We start from the raw sequence: 18,358 nt of genomic DNA, 5'->3' as shown, positions 1-18,358 counted from the left end.
GCAGAAGTAGACAGAAGAGAAAGGGCCAGGAGCATCCCCTCAGAGGGCAAGGTTGTGCTGAGGAGATGGTTCGGACCCATGAAGCAAAGTGGGAACCTTACAGGTCTCCCTGCAATAGGAAAACCTTCAAACTTACACCACACCGGACACCAGAGCCTAATGAAGCTGGAGGGACACAAATCTTTAAGAAACTGTGCTCCATCAGCACTAACACTCAGGGAATGTTTTGTTATTTACCACACCATTGCTTAAAACCCCCATCAAGTAAGGGCCACCATAAGGGTTGCTTGTTTCCAGGTGATTTTGTAGAAGCTAAAAATAAGCAAACAGCTTCACATAAAACGTTCAAGCTTGAAGTTCTGCGTGCATGTAGGACCTGGGCTGTTCCCCACCCCTCCAAGTTAAGACTCAGGAGGCCAGAGCACATGGGAGCTGCTCTGTTTACAATCTGCAAGAACCAACTAATGCCTGGAAAAAACCCCAAATGCAATCGCACAGGTGGGATATTAGAAATATAGCCATTTGGAGGAAAAGAGATACACAAAGACCATCCAAAATGACTGCAGCTGATGGCGAGAAACATACCATCGCTATTTTTAGCCTGTTTACACTGTGCAGTGGCAGCGCAGAGCCAGCCTGGCCGGGGCAGCAGGCAGAGCCCCAGGAGCACCCCGAGCCCCAGTGCCCCCCGCCAGCAGACCCCCCCAGCCCTGGGAAAGTCTGGCAGGTTTTTGGCCTTTGTAAGGTCACCCTCCTGTTTGTTTGGGTCTGTCACGTAGCAACAAGGGGGAGAAAAAACTTTTTTTTTTTAAACAAATGTGACTGTGAGGTCATGAATGTTGTCAGCTGAGGCTCAGCAGCAGAGCTGGCCCCTGAAATCTGCTCCAGGCTCATCTTTTGCGGAAGCTGACTTGCTTTCAAAGTCAACTCTCCCTGTATTTTCTATTAAAAAGCTGCAGTAAAACCAAAACAAGGCAACCTTGCTGTCTGCCACGCTGAGGCCTTCTGCCTTGTTTTGGTCAGAGCATCCCTCCAAGCTGGCAGGTTTTACGGTGCACCACGCACATGATGCCGTGGAGCCGTGGCTGCTCACCAGCACCGTGGATCCCACCACGGCACGGGCAGCGGCACCAGACCTCCCCCAGCCGCATCCGCATCCCTCCCTGGGGACCGTGCAGAGTGCGGGCAGGCTGAAGGACCTGGCACGGAGCGGGAGGTGGTGTGGAAGGGAGATGGCAGCGGAGCTAACAAGTGCACGCAAGTTTGCAAGTGTGTATGAACTACTCTCTGCTCCTAAGAATTCACGGCACGCTACGTTAACACGGCAGCAAGCCTCTTGCAGGCGGCAGCATCCATTTTATAAATTCCTTCAGGCTCATAAGTTAAGAGAGGCTGCAGCAGCATACTCACAATTAGCAAGGAGGTATGGTCATCATTTTCCATTAAAAAAATCTTCTAATAATTATTCGCATAGGCTAAAAGCCCCAAAGAGCCCTGATTTTCCTTGCAAGAAAGATCATAAAGGAGCAGGCCAGCACTTTTTGATGGGATTTTTCTTTGAAACTAACTTTGGAAAAACAACACGCTGAATTTGAAAAAGGACAGTTTACAGTTTTATGGTATTTCATGCCAGAAGGGACCATTGAAACAGAACGGGAGCTGATGTCTTCCTCTGGGAGCCACCAAAGTACACCTGAGCCAGGGACATCAGTGGCAAAAGTGCCCTGGCATGGACAAAACCAGGTGACAAGTTTGGGACAACATTTTCAAGAGGGAAAGGGAGACTCGTATGGGCAACCCACTGAAAAAATAATAGTGAACGCAGAGCTCCTACACAACGCAATGCCTAGCGCAGATGTCCGTGGCAAGGTGAGAGGCATACTGCTCTGACTCCTCTCCCACCTGCACCAGCTAAATCCTGCAACAGGGCTACAGCTCATTGACATCCATGTAGATCAGGTGGCCACTAGGTCTCGTTTAAGACTCTGTCTAAACCACAACCCAACAAAATTCCTTCAGAAAAATCCTCGGAAAAGCACAAGTCCTGTCTCCAAGTTTCTCAATGAACACAGTGCAGTCCAAACACCGGGTCCCTGCAGCCTCGGGAGCCCGAACCACACGCCCCGGATCTATGGCAAAACAGTCGGCAAAAGGAAGGGATGAGTCACGTCTCCGGCGAGGGCCGTGCAAAGGGAACCCCCGCAGCCCAGGGAGGACCTGTGAGCCTTGGGCACCGTCCCCCTCCTGCCTGCCCCCGGGACCGGCTAATCGGGGGAGTCACAGGGACCTGACAGGTGACAAATAGGATTGTTTACCTGGTGGGAACAGGGACAGAGTGAAGCCAAGGGCAGCGAGCACCAAAGGACGGGGGGAGGCGGGGGGTGAGGGATGCACAGGGAGGATATGCAGGGAAACACCAGGCCTGTCTTTGGGGGTCACAGAAGAGACGGGTTAGGAGGAAAAAAGGCATGCATGGGGAAGGAGGAAAAGAAATTGGAGGGTGCAGCTGTGTTTGGATGGCACGTGGGAGCTGCGGTGAGGGAAGGCCAGGCAGAGGCAGGAGAAGGTGTTTCTGGGGTACAAGAGTGAAGGGGAGGCGCAGCAGAGCTGGGACACGCAGGGTGCCTGTCCCGGCAGGGCAGGGACGCGCAGAGCGCAGCGTTACGGGGGCAGCAGGTTAAGCGGCGTGTACGTGGCTCTGCAGCAGCAGAGCCGAGAAGGAGGAGAGGGCAGCAGCATGGTGCAGGCTGCGCTGCAGCGAGGAGCGGCAGCAGACAGCGCGGCGTGGGGATGTCGCACAGGTACGGGGTACAGCGGGACGGGAGCTGCTCCAGCGGTGGGGAACTGCCTGCGGCTGCCTTGGGGAAGAAAGCGGGTGCAGAAGCTGCAGCGGGTGCGGCGAAAGGCAGCGCCGTTGCAGCACAGGCTGCACAGGGACAGAGCGGTAACGCAGGGGTGCAGCAGAGCATCCCCGGGGCAGGAGGTGCTGGCGGCTGTGGGGTGTCGGGGAGGGAGAACGTACGGGGCCGAGGGGCCAGCAAGCTCCGCTGCCCCGCGAAGCCAGGCCCAGCACGCTGCTCGCCCAGCAGCGAAGCGGAGCAGGCTGCCCCGGGGCTTGGCTAGCCCGGGCTGCTGCCGGGCGAGGGCTGAAGCGGGGGGCAGCTGGGGGGGAAACGGGGCTGCGTGGGGGCGAGGAGGGGACGGGCAGCGTGCGCCGGGGCGGAGCGGGGAGCGGGCTGGGTGGTCCCGGGCCGGACCCGGCCTGGCAGCATCGAAGGGCTGGGGGCTGAGGCGGAGCGGGGCCGGGCAGCACCGGGGGGGGCTGCGAGGGGCAGGGGCTGGGATGGCCGGGGGCTGCGGGGGGCCGTGAGGGGCCGGGGCCGTGAGGGGCCTGGCGCTGCGCGGGGCCGTGAAGCTCTGCGGGCCGCGGGGCCCAGCCGAGGCGCTGAGGGGCCGCGTCCCGCCCCGCCCCGCTCCGCTCCCCCGCCGCCGGGCCCTGCTGTCCCCGCCGCGGCCCACCCCGGCCGGCCCGGCTCACCTCGCTGGTGCTGGCCGAGGAGGCGGCGCTGGGGGTCGGCGAGCGCTGCAGCGTGACCAGCGCCATGGCGGCGGTAGCGGCGGCGGCGACGGCGGGGCCCGGCTATAGCGGCAGCGGCGGCTGCGGGGCGCCGGCCGCCTCCACCGCCCCGGCGGCTGCGCAGCCCGCCCGGCCGCCGCGCCGCGGGGAGGGGCGAGGGCGCTGCGGCGGCGGGGGCGGCCCCGGGGCGGGGCGGGGCGGTGTCCCCCCGCCGGGCCGGGCCGCGCCCGGGGACCCCGCGCTGGGCTGGGCCGGGCGAGGCGGCCGCGCCCCCGGGCCACCCACCCCACCGGGGGTCCGGCCCCTCGGCACGGGGGGGGGGTGGGGGTGCGGTCGCCACCGCCCCAAAAAGCGTCGGTAGGGTCTGAGCTTCACCCCTGAAGCACCTGAAGGGCTCCGGGGCGCAGCAAGCCGGGAGCGTCCTTCAAACCGGACCGAAGAAAGTGCGAGGGGTCAGCGGTGCCAAAAGCAAGAGGCAGACGAGTAATGGGGTAATTAGTATAAGAGGCTTTGCTGATTGTATGTAAAGCCCTTAATAATTCAGGCCCTTGGGTGACTGCCTTTCCCCCTCCGTCCCTGCCACGCTGCTGTGCCGAAGCACCCCGGGGTGCGAGGGGCTGGATGCCCGGGGCTCGGACACCGCCTGCCCCAGGGGTTTTCTCCTGGCAGCATCCCTGGGAGGAGGCGATGAGGAGGCAGCACGCATGGCGGACCAGGCGCCTCCTTCACGGCATCCGGAGCGGGATCCTGAGCCGTAGCTTCGCCGGCTGCCACCCTCGGCCAGGCAGCCTGGATGGGATCGGCGGGAGGCAGGACGGCAGCCCCCGCAACGATGCTTGGGGTTGGAAATGTGTGCGAGTGGTGCTCTGCTACCAAAAGCATTGAAGGTAACAGGTGCTTAAGCCCTATGAACCTGCAGACTTGACCCTCCTGCACCATCCCCGTTGGCCTCTCGGGGTAAAGCACCCTTCTGCTCAGGCTGGCGTACGCCTGCCCGTGCCTTTCCTCCGCCTTTTGTGGGGCCGAATTCCCATCACCTGCGGTGGGTCGTGCTGCATGGGTGCAACCCTGGGCCAGGGACTCCAGAGAGGTGTCTGCAACCTGACTGTGTGGGAGATGAGTTCCCATTTCTTTTATCCTTGTTACCTCTCTTATAAAAGCTTTAGGCACAGTAAAATCCTTAATTGTAGCAACAATTAAGCCCTGTGCTTCCAGGGCTGCCTCTGCTGCTGGTAATGATATCCGCACCGACAGAAACCTGGCTTTTCAGCCCAGAACCCAAAGTTGTGGGTTTTGTGAAGGGAGAGGCAGCTTAGAAATGAGAAATGAAGCCGTCTGACCCCTGAGAGGGGGAAGCTGGGCAGCACAGCACCCAGGGTCTATCGGCGGGGAGGCAATGCCATTTCTCTCTTACCACGCAAAAATCAACACCAAAGCATCCAATTTTCCCAGATCCCACAGGAATCTGGTGGCTGGGGTGTCCCGTCCTCATGTCCCCATCCACCAGGACCCGTTGGGGCAGCCAGCAGTCACCATGGTGACAAGTGTCAACGATGGTGTTTTGCCATGGACCGCGGCGACCCCGTTTTCTTTCCAGAGGAGCGACTCCGGGGCCGGCTGCCAGCAGCATGCGGTCTGGCGCCAGGGACTCCACCTCCCTGGGTCCAGAGCAAAGACTTTGGCCCCGTTGCCTGGGGATGGGCTGTGATCCCCCTGCCCTTGGCGCTTAGACCTTGCACTGCGGGCAGTGTGCTGGGCTGTAAACAAGCTGCCCTGAGAAGGTGGCTCTGTCGAAGTCCCTGAAAACTGCGGCAGCTGCCCTGAGGACCACACGCTCTGCAGGTAAGCTGCTGAAAAATGCGTGTGTACGTTATTTATTGACCAGTGAGGCAGATACCTCCTTGGCTCGTGCTGCCGGGGCAGCCCGGGGCAAGTCCCCGGGGCTGCAGGTAGAGGAGACAGCCCCAGTTCCTGCCGGCCGTAGGTTATAAAACCACAGCAGATGGGAAGCAGCGTGGCTCTCCCGCTGCCTTCGGTGCTTCACCGTCCCAATGACTCATCCCTCCATCCCAGCAAATGTCAGTCCCGCTGTGGGCTGCCTTTCAGAGCAGAGATGCTGCGCTTCACCTTCTCCAAATAAAACTATGGGCTAGAATTTACTCGTGCTCCGCAGAACCAGGTCTGGCATGCTGCTGGCATCCTTCCCCTTACCCACGCGCTGGCAGCTGAGTGTCCAGGGTTGTGACCCAGACTGAGGTGCTCTGCCCCGTTGTACCCCCAGCCCTTCCTCAAATCGGTCCTTGGCCACTCTCTGCCCAGACGGTGACCACAGGGCTTTTTCCAGGCTGCGAGGCAGGAAAGCTCTGTCGAGAGGGAAGAGCCAGGGCACTGAGGGGGGCTGCAGACCCTCTTTGCAGTCGGCGTATACAAACAGCAGTTCTCCCAGCCGGTGCCAGGAAGGGTTTGGGGTGTTGCACAGCCGCCCCCATGTGCAGGCAGCCCCCAGGGCAACAGCAGTGCGAGGAGCCATCCTTGCATCTATCACATCTGGCATTGCTCCCTGGAAAACCCCCATTGTTTCCCATTTCTTTTATCTGTCCCCACCTCTTTTGTCTCCCACCTGTGCCAGGGGCTGGGGAGAATGAGGAGTGCCCCGGAGCGGGGCTGGGTCGCTGGGCATGGAGGGCTCGCGCTGTCCCGTGGGAGACAGTGCGAGTGGGTGGGTGCACCCACCTCTCCCCGGCTGCTTGCCCTCGGCGTGCTGGCTGCTGGAAGGGAGAGAGAGGAGGGTGCCGATGGCTGTGCCGCTCTGCCCCGCGCTGCCGCAGGGCATGAAGCAACCGCGGCTTTTTCTGCCAGGCAGAGCAGCGTGGCCGTGGGCAGCTGAGCTGCAGCGTTACTGCTCACCAGCAGCTATAGCATGCCCAAGGGCAGGGCCAGGGATGCCGCCCCGAGCACAAGGGCTGCGAGCAATGGAGAAACGTTCCCCTGCCATGGTGGCAAACTACACCCCCCTCAACCATGATTTCAGTGCCTGGTCAGCGCAGGCGGGTGTTGAAGAGGACTTGGGAGGCTTTACAAGAAATGCTCACAAATGCACCAAGAGCAGCTCAGCCCCTTCCCTGCAGCCCAGCTCTGCTCCGGCAGCAGAGCCGAGGCCAGGTCGGGTCCTGCAGGAGCTGATGCCCTCCCTCCCGGGAAGCCCTGGCTCATCCAAGCAGCTCTCTGGCCCTGGCGCTGCCCTTCAGGTGTTTTCCCCCTGCAGAGAGCCAGAGCCATGCGCGTGGCCATCGTCGGGGCCGGGGTGATTGGCCTCTCCACCGCCCTGTGCATCCATGAGCAGTACCACAGCCTGGTGCCCTCCCTGGAGGTGGAGGTCTATGCAGATCGCTACACGCCCCACACCACCAGCGACGGGGCGGCCGGCTTGTGGCAGCCCTACCTGAGCGACCATGGCAACCTGCAGGAGACGTAAGTGAGGATGATGAGGAGGAGGAGGCTGGTGCCCTGTCCGCCCTGGCTTGCCCATCAGTGCACGAGGGGCTGAGCTGCCCCGGCACAGCTCCATGGGCCTGACAGAGCCATCGCTCTCCTGTTTTCATCACAGGCTCTGGAATAAAGAGACATTCGATTACCTCCTCGGGCACCTAGGCTCACCGGCAGCGAAGGAAATGGGACTTTTCCTAATTTCTGGCTACAACCTGTTTACGCAGCCGGTGCCGGTAAGGAGCAAGTCACAGCCAGGGCTGGGAAGGGCTCCAGCTCAGAGGCTGCCCGGGGGCGGGCAGGGTTGTACTTCTTCCCAGACAATGCTCTGAATGCTTCCGAATCCTTCCAAGTTTGTCTTGTGACAGTTTGCCCGGGACTCGGTGTTTTCTGTGCCCCCGATGCAATACTGGTATGAAGTAAGGGCTGAGCCCTCCGAGGGCGGGAGCCGGCAGAGCCTTGCCGGCCATGGTGTGCCGCAGCTGCCCGCCTGCCCGCCCTCCTTTGGGGTGGGCTGTCCCCCCCCATGGCTTCTGTCCCACGATGGCATGGCGATTCGGGTTCATGAATGAGCCTTGGACCTTTTTCCCCTACTGCAGGACCCGTCTTGGAAGAACATTGTCCTGGGATTCAGGAACTTGACACCAAAAGAGCTTGAGCTCTTCCCTGGCTACAGGTATTTTTCAGTCCATTTTCCAGAGAGTCTCTGATGTGCTTTCCCCCAGGCAGGACAGGTATGGCTGGATGGTCCCAGATGCCTCCCTTTCAAGGAGTGGCGAGGACAAGAAATTGCAGGAGCAGAAGTGGCCTTGCTTCGTTACAGCTTCATCCCTTAAAATAAGTAGGAAACACCTCAAACAAGCCAAAAAAGCAGCAGCCCAGCATGGAAACCATTCCAGCCCCTATCTTACTTCACTATTACTATTGTCAAACTGGGGGAAGAAAATCAGCAGGTGTTTTATGCTGTAAACAGAGGGAAAAAAATTATGCACTTGTTGTATAAGGGGGAATCGGGGTCCCAGAGCTGCAGCGGCTGTTGGGAGCATTAGGGCAGGAGGCGGCTGCTCGCATAAAGCTGCTGCGGGTCCTTATGGCTTTTCTCTCCTCGTCTGCTTTCAGCTACGGCTGGTTCAACACGGCGCTGATGCTGGAGTGCAGGAGCTACCTGCCGTGGCTCACCAACAGGTGAGTGCAGAGCCGCCACGGCTCTGGGGCTGCGGCTGTGCTGGTGCGGGAGACTGCCGCTCCCCCTGGTTTCTCTGGCCACGGGGATGTGGGAAGCAAGCGTGGATTTTCATCCTTGCGCATCAGGTGTTGCCCCGGATCCTTCTCTCATGCCAAGTTGGTGGCTGAGTTTAGGCAGCACCGATTTTAGGCGGCCACCTCGTGTCCTGCTGTGCCTCTGACCTGCTCAGCTTGAAAATGCTGGTGCTGGTGGCTTCCATGTGACAGCACCCACAGGGACCTGAGCATCCTCCCCAGCTCTCAGCCACCCTCAGCCCGTGCCCCGCAGGGGCGACGGCATGGCGGGATGAGCTGAAGGAGAGGGGAGGCGGGGATGCATCGCTGGGAAGCGGGGGAAAAGGGCCTGGAATTCTGGCTCATTGCCCCAGTGGGGTAACAGCCTCCCCACTTTAACAGTTAGGCCAAGAGTGTATTTTTGCATGATAAAAATTCAGGTAATGGGATAATTCGAGCTGTATCTGAGCACTTCGTGGCTTTTGGCTATGGGAGTATTTGGGGCTTGGTTTTGTCCTTGTTGTTTCTAACGTGGAGTGGGTGCCCTATCCACAGCAGAAGACCTGGGCTCTGGTGCAGGGCTTAGCAGGACTGATCACCCTCGGTAGCTCTGGGCCGTTAGGGAAATGAGCTAATGACTGGAGAATGTTAGGAACCACCGAGAAGAACCACGGCTGTTTATTACGAGGAGCAACAAGCCGTACCTACTCTGGGTATCAGCTACAGGTGCTAATTTGAATGGTACATTTGCTTTTAATTTGCCAGTAACAAATGAACTTGTTCTTCCCAGGTTAACACAGAGAGGAGTGAAGTTTTTCCATAAGAAGGTTGAATCTTTCCAGCAGGTGAGTGGTGAGGTCAAGTTGGGGCAGCGGGCATGGCCCCATCCTGATGTGGAGAAGCAGCGTCCAGCAGGCATGTGCTGCTCCGGGATGTCCCTTGGCATGAGTGATGCGCCAGGGGACAGCAGCAAGACTACGCCGAGACCTAGGAAACAAATTCTACCAGGAAAGAGAAAGGCTCTTGAGCATCAAGAGATGGCTGAGAGGGGATGGGGTAGCACATTTGGCCGGCACTGAGCGAAGATGCAGCCAAGCATCGGCAGTACGGCTTTCCCTTAAATTGCAAACATTCTCCTTGCCTGCACACATGGGGTCTCTGCAGGAGCCACGCTGGGGAAGCTATGCCCTGGATCCAGCCCTTATGGTTTATTCATTACCAAACTGTTGGACCGAGTACTTGGCTTGGCTTTGATGCAGGAATCTCGTGCCCCCCGTGGGTAGCGCCCTCGGAAGCATCGCTCTGTGTGCACTGCTCACCGCGCCGCGTCTGTCTCTCATTAGATCTTTGCCCAAGGTGTGGATGTTGTAATAAACTGCACGGGGGTGCGTGCGGGGGAGCTGCAGCCCGACCCGGAGCTACAGCCTGGCCGTGGACAGGTCATAAAGGTGAGATGGGTGCAGGGCTTGTGTCCCCCCCTCTTTTTTCTGGAGGAGCCATTTGTCAGCCACCTCATGAGATATGCCCTCTGGGGCAAATTGTGGACTTGTGGGCTGGACCCACACCGGGACCAGGTCCTGACTCCCAGCAAATGGTGGTCATGTAAAACCCTCATGTGTAGGGAGGCTGGAGCAGAAAACCTGGATCCCGTTCCTGGTTCAGCCGTGGGGATGCCCCAAGTCTCCAGCCTGTTTCTTGGTCAGGTGAAGGCTCGGCTCGGAGGCCAGAGGTGTAATGCTAGTAATAAAAAGACAAAAAATCCTTGGGAGAAGAGGATGATTATTTGGGGAAACACAGACTCATGCCAGGTAGGAAGCTCCTCTGCTTGCCTGCCTGCCCGCCCATCTCCCTGTCTTCCCATGGCGGCAGCGCAAGGAAGCCAGCGCCATGGTGTACATAGAGCCTGAGCAGAAGGGAGGGCACCACGTGTGGACGCTGGTGTCCACATTCGCCAAGCTGCCCCCGTCCCTCCTGCTGCCTCCCTGAGCCGGGGACCCCGCTCTCTGGCTCTCCCTAACCCTCTCCCTTTCGTCTCCCAGGTCCTGGCCCCGTGGGTGAAGCATTTCATCATCACTCACGACATGGAATCTGGTATCTACAACTCGCCGTACGTCATACCGGGGTAGGTGACAGCGGGCAAGGCAGGGTCTGGCTGGCGTTAGTGATGCTCTGCTGTCAGCGCTCCTAAAGCACCGGCTGGGACGCGGCTCCCTGCTGACGTCTGCCCTGCAGCACCCCTGTTGCAGCAGCCCAGGCCTGGGTTCATACCTGGCCTGATGATGCTTTTATTTGCTGCGTGGGAGAAGAGCAGAAGGACGTGGGCAGGCAAAGTGACGGAGCTCCCATGGTCAGCACAGAGAGCGTGAGCTCCCTGCGCAGACCCCGGCTCGGCACTCGGATGTGAGACGGGTCCGGGCTGGTCCTGGGCTCCTGGACTCTTGGATCAGGCAGCACCGCGGGGCTTCAATGCCCCTGGTCCTGTCCTATTCCAAGGAGCAAATCCCACCAAAGCAGTCCTGGTCAGGTCCTCAAAAGAGCCAAACTCTGACAGTGGGGCAAATATTTTGGGGGAGATCCTTTGTTTTCACATTTGTACCCATCTTTTTTATCAATGGTGCTGACAAAACTGCTGTACAGCAGCTCATTGTGGGGAAAGGCACTTCTGATTCCTGCTCCCATTAAAACTAGTGGCAGGAATCCTTTTTACTTTAATAAAAGCCTACCCTAAAAAGCTCAGCCTTCCCAGCACTGTTAGCCTGTTGGTGAGATGTCCCCTGGGGGCATCCCATTCAGTTTAGCACCACACAGGGCTCCCTGCCACCTTCCTGTGAGAACCAAGGAGCAGTCCCAGGGGAAAACCTTATTTCTGCGTCCCCATAGGGATGAGGAGGGCTGAAGTGAGATCCTGGCCCCGAAAGCACCATCTCCCGAGCTCAGCGAGCAGCACTTTCCACCTGCTTCCCACCAGCAGCTTTCTGAGGGGAGCTGGGATCTACCTGAGACAGCAGCGTATGCGTGTACCCGGGGAGCTAAACTGCAGGACAAATAAATACGTCTGCTGTTCATCCCGCCTCTGTTTCCTCCTGAGAGCAGCCATCTACCCCGCTTTGGCAATGGAGAGGTGTTTTTAAGCTGTAATTTGAATGCTGCATTTCTGGCACTTCCTATTGTGCTAATATTTCAGGATTAGGCAATAAGCCATTATGTAAATAGGAGCTTTAAATGCTCACAGCCCCCAAGCAAAGTATTCCAAGCGATTTCTGATCGCAGTCCCAGCTACATATGAATTCCTCTCCCGGTGTTTATTTTAGCTTGAGCTGTCATGGCTGGGCACCAGGCTGGCTCCCAGAGGAGCCGGGTCCAGCACCCAGGCATGGAGGACACCTCTTCCACGCTGGAGAGCTCGGCCCTGGGGGCTCCCCTCCTGCACGCCCCAGCATTCAGCCCTTTTGTCTTTGTGCTTCCCAGGGCTCAAGCAAGGTTTTAGAAGAGTCCAGCAGGTACAGACACCCCCAGCTCCCCCCCGCCTTAACCCGGCTCTTGTCCTCTGCTACTCCGCAGGAGTTTTGGGGCAGCAGCAACGGACATCTGTTTCTTTGTGGTCCCCACTGCAGGCATCCCATTCCTTCCAACTCTCTCCCCCAGGCAGGCAGGAGCAGGCCTGCTTGATAGAAGATGAAATTAGCGGTTTGGTTTGCCCAGAGAAGGGCCTTTGGGGTGCTGATAGTATTTAATGCATGACTTGCTCATGAGCAGACATGCAGGCACTGCTCTCTTGCCTGCATGGCGTGAGAGTTTCTCCAGCAGGAATATGTTGCAGGCTCAGGGTGTAGCAGGATCCATAAATCACACACGCACGCAGAGTCCCTCCGTGTGATGGCCCAGCAAGGGACGGCTGCGGACGCTCACCACCATTTATCTCCTTTGGCTCTTGGTGCAGGAGTGAGTTCACGGTCTTGGGAGGGATCTATCAGCATGGCAACTGGAACGAAGAAAACAGCGCCCAGGATCACAAAACCATCTGGGAGAACTGCTGCAGGCTGCTCCCTGCTCTCCAGGTGGGCGACCCCGACCCAGCGCCCGCTGCTGGGAGGTGGGGAGGGAGGGGGCACGGAGAGCCCGGGTGCTCAGGCGCAGCTGAGGCCACCGGGGAAGGACGCTGAGGACAAACCACAAAATCTGAGTCTTATACGAGTAACACGCGGCACCTGCCTTCAGCTACCCAGGAGAGCTGCAAAGCGGCCATTGCTTATGCAGTGTCAGCCGCCGTGCTGAGAAACCCGCCGGTGACGGGTGAAGCGTGCACATACAGTAAGCCTGGGCTTTTTGCACGCACCCCCACAGCAGCACGCAGCACTCAGCGAGAGGGTAAAACACAGGGGGGGTGGCAGGGCTCGGTGTTTCTGCGTGCCTGGCCGTGTTCATCATGCACATCTTGGGCTCTGTACACCTGGCTGGTCGACAGGCAGGGTCAGGATCTGGCGTTATTTTTGAGACTAGGTTTGTAGGAAAAAGGAATTACTGATATAGCTGGTAAAAAATAGGAACAGAAGTGTTGGAAGGTCCCAGCCCTTCGGTCGTGGTGCGTCCCCCCGCCCCGCCTTTTGGTGCTGCTGCATGAGAGAAATGCCGGCGTGTGGTGAGGCTGGTTTGTATCGAGTCCTGACGCTGCCGTTGTGCCCTGGGTCAGCAGGAAAGGCAGTGCGGGGCTTTGGTACAGCGGTTTGCCTCGCCAGCTCTGCTGCAGGCTGGCAACGTGTGGGCTGTGAACCAAAATTGTTCTGCCCAGCCGCCCCTTGCAGCATCCCAGGAGCCGGTGTGGCAGCAGGGATGGGGGAACCCCTGTCCCCCGCTCATTGCAAGAGTCCTTGTCGCATGGATCACGTAGCTAAGATGTTGGGGTGACATTTGGCTGCTGTAATTTGGAGAACTGTTGTGCAGGCGCTGATGTGGTTTTGCTTTCAGAAAGCAAAGATCGTAGGGGAGTGGAGCGGCTTGAGACCGGCGCGCCCCTGGGTTCGCTTGGAGCGGGAGACCGTCCGCCACGGGCATTTCCAGGCAGAGGTACCGTGCACAGCCCCGACGCCGAGTGCCATTAACACCGCGCTAATTGCACATCAGCCACTGTGACCTTGGCAGTGCAGCACCAATGTCCAGCTAACGCTGCTGCTCTTCAGCCCGCAGCCGCGCTGCCCTGCGTTCATCGCTCCTCGCTCCGTCTCCCGTCTAATAACGAGTGACTCTTTGAGCCACTTTCAGCCCAGTGTCAGAGACAAGTGGCAAAGATATTAAGTTTTGGTGGATTTTATGGGGAGAGCGGGCAGGGAGCGCTCCTGTCAAAGGAAAACCTGCAGCTGGAGCTTAGTCCTTAATAGACACCAAAAAACCCATATGGGAGAAAAGCTCTGGCACGGGCTCTGCTGCTCCCAGAACACACAAGGCACATGCAAACCGTGTTTTGGTGTCAGCATTTAAAGTAGGGTGGTTTTCTGCTGGGAGCCCGTAAGTGTACAGCCCTTGTGCATGCAACTTCATGTCTCTGTTTAATAAAACCCAATACGCAGTTTTTAATAAACTGCTCCAGGCCTCCAGCACTGACACCAGGTTGTTGGTGCAAAGATTGGGCTTCTTGAGATTTCTTCCAGTTTGAAGCTCAGCAGCAGCATGAAATGAAACATGGTGAAGGCACGGAGGGACGCTGGTGGGGCTGTAGCTGCCGTGGGGCAGCCTCTGTGTAGGTAAAGCTGGGTGTCTCATGTAAAACTTCCCCAGGGCAATGGCTCTTTAAATCGCCTTGCGCTGCTAATATACCTTTTAAGAGAAAGGAGACTGGGGATGGCATGAGTTTCAGTGTGCCATCTGTTCTTGGACCCTCAGCACAGCACCTTTTCATGTAGGACCACATCACTCCTTAGCGCTGTTGCCTGAATGCTCATCAGCAGACCTGCAGAGGGAATCCTTGATTCGATTGCATGCGTATGTCTTTGTACAGCTTGGAAGAAGAGATTAAAGCTCCAAAGGGGATGGCGACTGCAAAATGTAATTAAATGTAATGAAAATATATTCAATTTTTAGCTGGAGAGTCTTGGAAAGAAAACGGTGTATTTAGGCAAGGCCCAGAGCACGGTTCAAAGCAATGCTGCATTTGCATTAATTTATGGATCACTCTGTTCCTCTATCAGCACATCAGATCTGCGCTGCCTTGGCACAGGAGAGGTGTAGCTATTGATCCCAGCGATGAGTCAGGGCTCCTGCTGAAGCACAGTAATTTACCTTGGCAGGAACAAACACTAGGTAGGATGCAACGTGTGCTCTGAGGAACACGGCTGCGAGCCCCGCTGCTGCGTTTCGGGGTGGCTGGAGCAGCGGGTGCAGAGGATGCTCCAGGGCCCTGCTGAACCATGCGGAGTTTCTCCTGCCTCTCCGGTGGCTTTTGGAGGGAGGGAAAGAGCAGCGGGTTGCTGAGCTGTGCACCGGGAGCTCCCGGATCGAAGAGTCAATCCAAAGACACTAAGGACATTCCCGGCCACTGTCATGGCTCCTTGCTGCCCTTCACCCCAGAGGGCTCCAGCGCAGCTTTCTCAGAACTGATCTGTTCTCTCCTCCCCCAGGTGATACACAACTATGGCCACGGCGGGTTCGGTATCACCATCCACTGGGGCTGTGCCATGGCAGCAGCCAGGCTCTTTGGGAGCATCCTCCAGGAGAAGAAGCTGGCCAGCCCACCACAGCCCCGCTTGTGAGTTGCCGGCTCACCCAGGATTATCAAGACAGCAGTAGCTTAGAAATCACGGCAGAAAGATGCAAATAACACAGTGATACACAGGAGCCGTTCAGCCCTCCCGCCAGCTCCAGCACTGGTTCGTAGTGTCTCGTTTTCAGGTTGCTGCCAGTTCTGTCGCTGCCATTTGCCAGACGGCTGAGTTCCCTCCACCCTGGCCTTGCACAACCTACCTAAAGGACGTGCTTTAAAATATGGACTAATTCTCTGTGGCAAAATGCATTTCTATCCTGGGGATCAGTCTGCAAAGGGCAGGCAGGGTTCAGCTCAAATCTTGACAGTCCTGCAGTTCATCTGCACGATGGGACAGGATCTGAAACTGAGCCGGTGCCACCTGAGGTCTTTGCTGACTGCTCCGACACCCAGCATGTAATTAGATTTGCAAGCTTCCCCCAGGAGGCAAAAGCTCCTTAGTAGGAAGAAGCTCTGAAGCTCCCGGGGAAGTAACAACAGCTCTAAAAGCACGTGCTTTGGTTACAATAGCTTTTCTTACATTCACGCCAGGACAAAGCACGGGTCTACAGCACCTGGTTAGTGTATCTGGCAATAAACAGCAGCAGTTGCCTAAAATGGGCTTTCCAAATGATGTTTTTAGCAACAAAAGCAACATGTTCCAGCCCTGTGTACTTGCCAGACTCTATATATAGCAGAGAGCATACGCAAAATAGCTGTTCTCGTCCCTAAAACTCCCACGGGCCCTTCAGTTTCTCATTTCCCCCAGCCGTGAGATGTGGCTGGAGCAGCAGCTCTGAGAGAGGAGCGGGCCCGGGCAGGTTGTGCCTCCCGGAGGAGCTGGGGACAGCTCCCAGGAGGGTATCACTTTTCAGGGGTGTTCAGTGCCGCTGCTAGGGACCCAATACACTGTTCTGAAGGTACAGTTTGGCCAGTTTTTCCATGCCGCTTGTCTTTCCTGCCCAAAAAAGCATCACAGACAAGGTGCTGAATGGTCAAGAAGCATTAGCCTCAAATCCAAAGGCTAGCGGTTGTCCCAAGCCTGGCACGCAGCGCCTGGCTTGCTCTCCTCCGCAGATAAGCCAACTGTTTCTTACTCATCTATGATGCAGCTTCTCTCTCCCTCTGACTCGGTGTGCCAGAAATAGCTCATCAACCTGATTTGTGATGTACCAGGGAGCTGCACCCAGCGAATGAGAGATGCTGCAGTGCAGCTGGGCTCGTTTTACCTCCTGGGCACCTGGATTTAAAACATTCCCATGAAAAGTGCATGTCCTGGCCACAGCCTGGCAGCAGAGTTGCTCCCTGTCAAAGGACCCGTCTCCTGACGCGCTGCTTCAGTTTCACCAAGGAAAAGAGAAACTTGTGAAGGCTTTGCAGGAAGCAATGAGCGCTCAGTGCTGCTGGAGACAGTCCACGCACGCGAGATCTGCTGCCCCGTGGCTGCGCAGACTTGTCTCATTTTCAGCAGCGCTATGGAGGTTACCGTGCCAGCACAGCCGTGGCCCTGGGAGACCTTCCAGCGACCTCATTTTCCACTGAACACTATGTGACCGTTGCGTACTTCTCCAGCTTACACACTCTGAGCGGTCAGAAAGCCCTGACGAGCTTTGCTGAGTGCATCTGCTAATTGTCTGCCCTTTTACAACAGCAGCAATGGTTACTCTCGCTGCCAGGGCCGGAATTTCTCAGTGGCTGCTGCCCTGTCCCCTTCCCTTCCTCTCTTCCCTTTGTAAAGGTGCGGGTTGGTTGTGTTTGCCTCTGCTGTGACACCTGCAGTGCCAGCAAAGTGACATGGCATGGGAATTCTCACGCCTGTGGCACTCGAGCCCAAGGCAACAACTTGCTGTCGAAAGCACCGACGAGCAGGTGCTGGAGTTCCTCCGACTGCGACTTTGGCCTAACACTGGTGCTCCTCGCATCCTTGCCGAGCGTAAGACACCTTATGATAGCCGTGGTCATTCGTGCTTTCTGGCAGAACGCAGTCACTTAGGCCAGCCCTGGCCAGCGGCCGCCGCAGCAGAGGTGACGGGCAACTCCGTTGGCTGCTGTGGAGTTCTGGCAGAGGCAGGGGCAGACCAGCGTCTGTCCTCAGAAGGCGACGGAGCGTGGGGGTGCATTAAGGAGCCGCTGCTGTCTGGTAGCTGAGGCACCTCTGCAGTGTGCTTAAAAAACAGAGGTAGACATAGGAAAATGAGGAGCCCCTGTCCTGTCCAGTCTGTCTGTCAAAAGGGTTTCCCGCTTTATCTGGCAGCTCCCCTGATACATTCAGCCACATTCAAAGGGGTATAATGAAGAAAAAGACAGAAAAAAGAAAACAATAGCTGGAGAAAATTTACCACTGATTAATGCTAACCCTGATACCACTTCAGTAGAAGCCATTCAGTGAAACAGCATCCACTTGATTTCACTTATTCCAAATATGAAATATTAAGGACCATATCGTCCTCCCATTTGCACTGCTGGAAATCCAACACTACTCATCTGATTTCAAAAGAGCGACACGGGATTAGCAGGGGTGCAGCAAATCATTGTATAGCTTGCAATAAGCAGTTGATTCTTCTGATCTTAGAGCCTATAGGAGCAGCTGTCCTGTGGCCTTCCACGGCCTCTTGGAAAACAAACAGAAATTATTAGATGTGTCATTTTATTTGCAGTCTAATTTTGCTTATTTTCTAAAAGGCCACAATTTAATATGTGTGCACAATAAAAGCAATATTCAAGTATCTTGTGCGTGATGCTTTCTCTTCTTAGTGATGGCACAGATAGGGCCTCAAATGCTAATTCCATAGAGACATCCCAGTAGATCATCATTCCATGTCTCCCCGCACATTTATCCCGAACACTTCATCCTGCAGGAGGAAGAGCTGTCATTTCAGATTCTGAGTAGACAAATGAACCTGAAATACCGTCATGTGAAATTACGTGGTTGCCTGTGTGTTGTTGTTGCTAGTAGCCCCGGGCCCATTAAGAATTCGCACTCCCGTACAGAAATGCCTGGGACACTCGCACGGAGCTCAGCTGATCGCTCCGTTTGGAGACCAGAGCGGCAGGAAAGGTATTTTGCACTGTTGGCAGCCAGAGAGGAAACACTGTGGGACAGAAGAGTCATGAGATTGAAGTTCACTTCTGTGGCGGGGTAAGGTAAGAGAAAGCCAGTGGGATGTCTGGACAGCTACTGCACATACTTTCTTGAGAAGCACAAAACGCCATCTCCAGCGGCCGGCATCAGCACATTTTACGAACTCACAGTTCTCAACAACGATTGCCTGTGACACAGAACAAAGCTGGAAATACATCAAGTATCAGTAAAGTTATCCTCT

General features: G+C 56.8%; 2 protein-coding genes across 3 annotated transcripts in view; one reads left to right on the top strand and one right to left on the bottom strand.

Moving 5' to 3' along the window:
• Positions 1-3,695, bottom strand: part of SSH1 (slingshot protein phosphatase 1) — a 40,804-nt gene extending 37,109 nt beyond the window's left edge. For both annotated transcript variants that reach the window (XM_087754418.1, XM_087754423.1), the window contains exon 1: positions 3,539-3,695. In XM_087754418.1, coding sequence (XP_087610544.1) covers positions 3,539-3,604 — 66 coding nt within the window. In that variant the 5' untranslated portion in view covers positions 3,605-3,695. The remainder of the gene's footprint in view (positions 1-3,538) is intronic.
• A 1,565-nt stretch (positions 3,696-5,260) lies between these two features.
• Positions 5,261-17,761, top strand: DAO (D-amino acid oxidase). The gene is made up of 11 exons (XM_009472431.2): positions 5,261-5,419; positions 6,843-7,048; positions 7,185-7,299; positions 7,663-7,739; positions 8,183-8,248; positions 9,093-9,147; positions 9,646-9,750; positions 10,342-10,424; positions 12,243-12,360; positions 13,268-13,366; positions 14,914-17,761. Exons 2-11 carry the CDS (start codon positions 6,855-6,857, stop codon positions 15,043-15,045), a joined length of 1,044 nt encoding a protein of 347 aa, XP_009470706.1. The 5' UTR covers positions 5,261-5,419; positions 6,843-6,854; the 3' UTR covers positions 15,046-17,761.
• Positions 17,762-18,358: the final 597 nt, after the last annotated feature.

Source organism: Nipponia nippon, unplaced genomic scaffold (assembly GCF_047370975.1).
Source record: "Nipponia nippon isolate SJK-2023a ecotype South Korea unplaced genomic scaffold, ASM4737097v1 scaffold_18, whole genome shotgun sequence".
Lineage (NCBI taxonomy): Eukaryota > Metazoa > Chordata > Aves > Pelecaniformes > Threskiornithidae > Nipponia > Nipponia nippon.
The sequence above is the reverse complement of the archived record's forward strand: the minus strand, read 5'-3'. Positions and strand labels throughout refer to the sequence as shown.

Bases quoted from the DNA above. Each gene is read 5' to 3' on its own strand.
- DAO (XM_009472431.2), top strand. From the start codon at position 6,855: ATGCGCGTGGCCATCGTCGGGGCCGGGGTGATTGGCCTCTCCACCGCC. The intron at 9,148-9,645 runs GTGAGTGGTGAG...GTCTCTCATTAG, and splicing joins AGGTTGAATCTTTCCAGCAG to ATCTTTGCCCAAGGTGTGGA. The intron at 10,425-12,242 runs GTAGGTGACAGC...CTCTTGGTGCAG, and splicing joins TCGCCGTACGTCATACCGGG to GAGTGAGTTCACGGTCTTGG.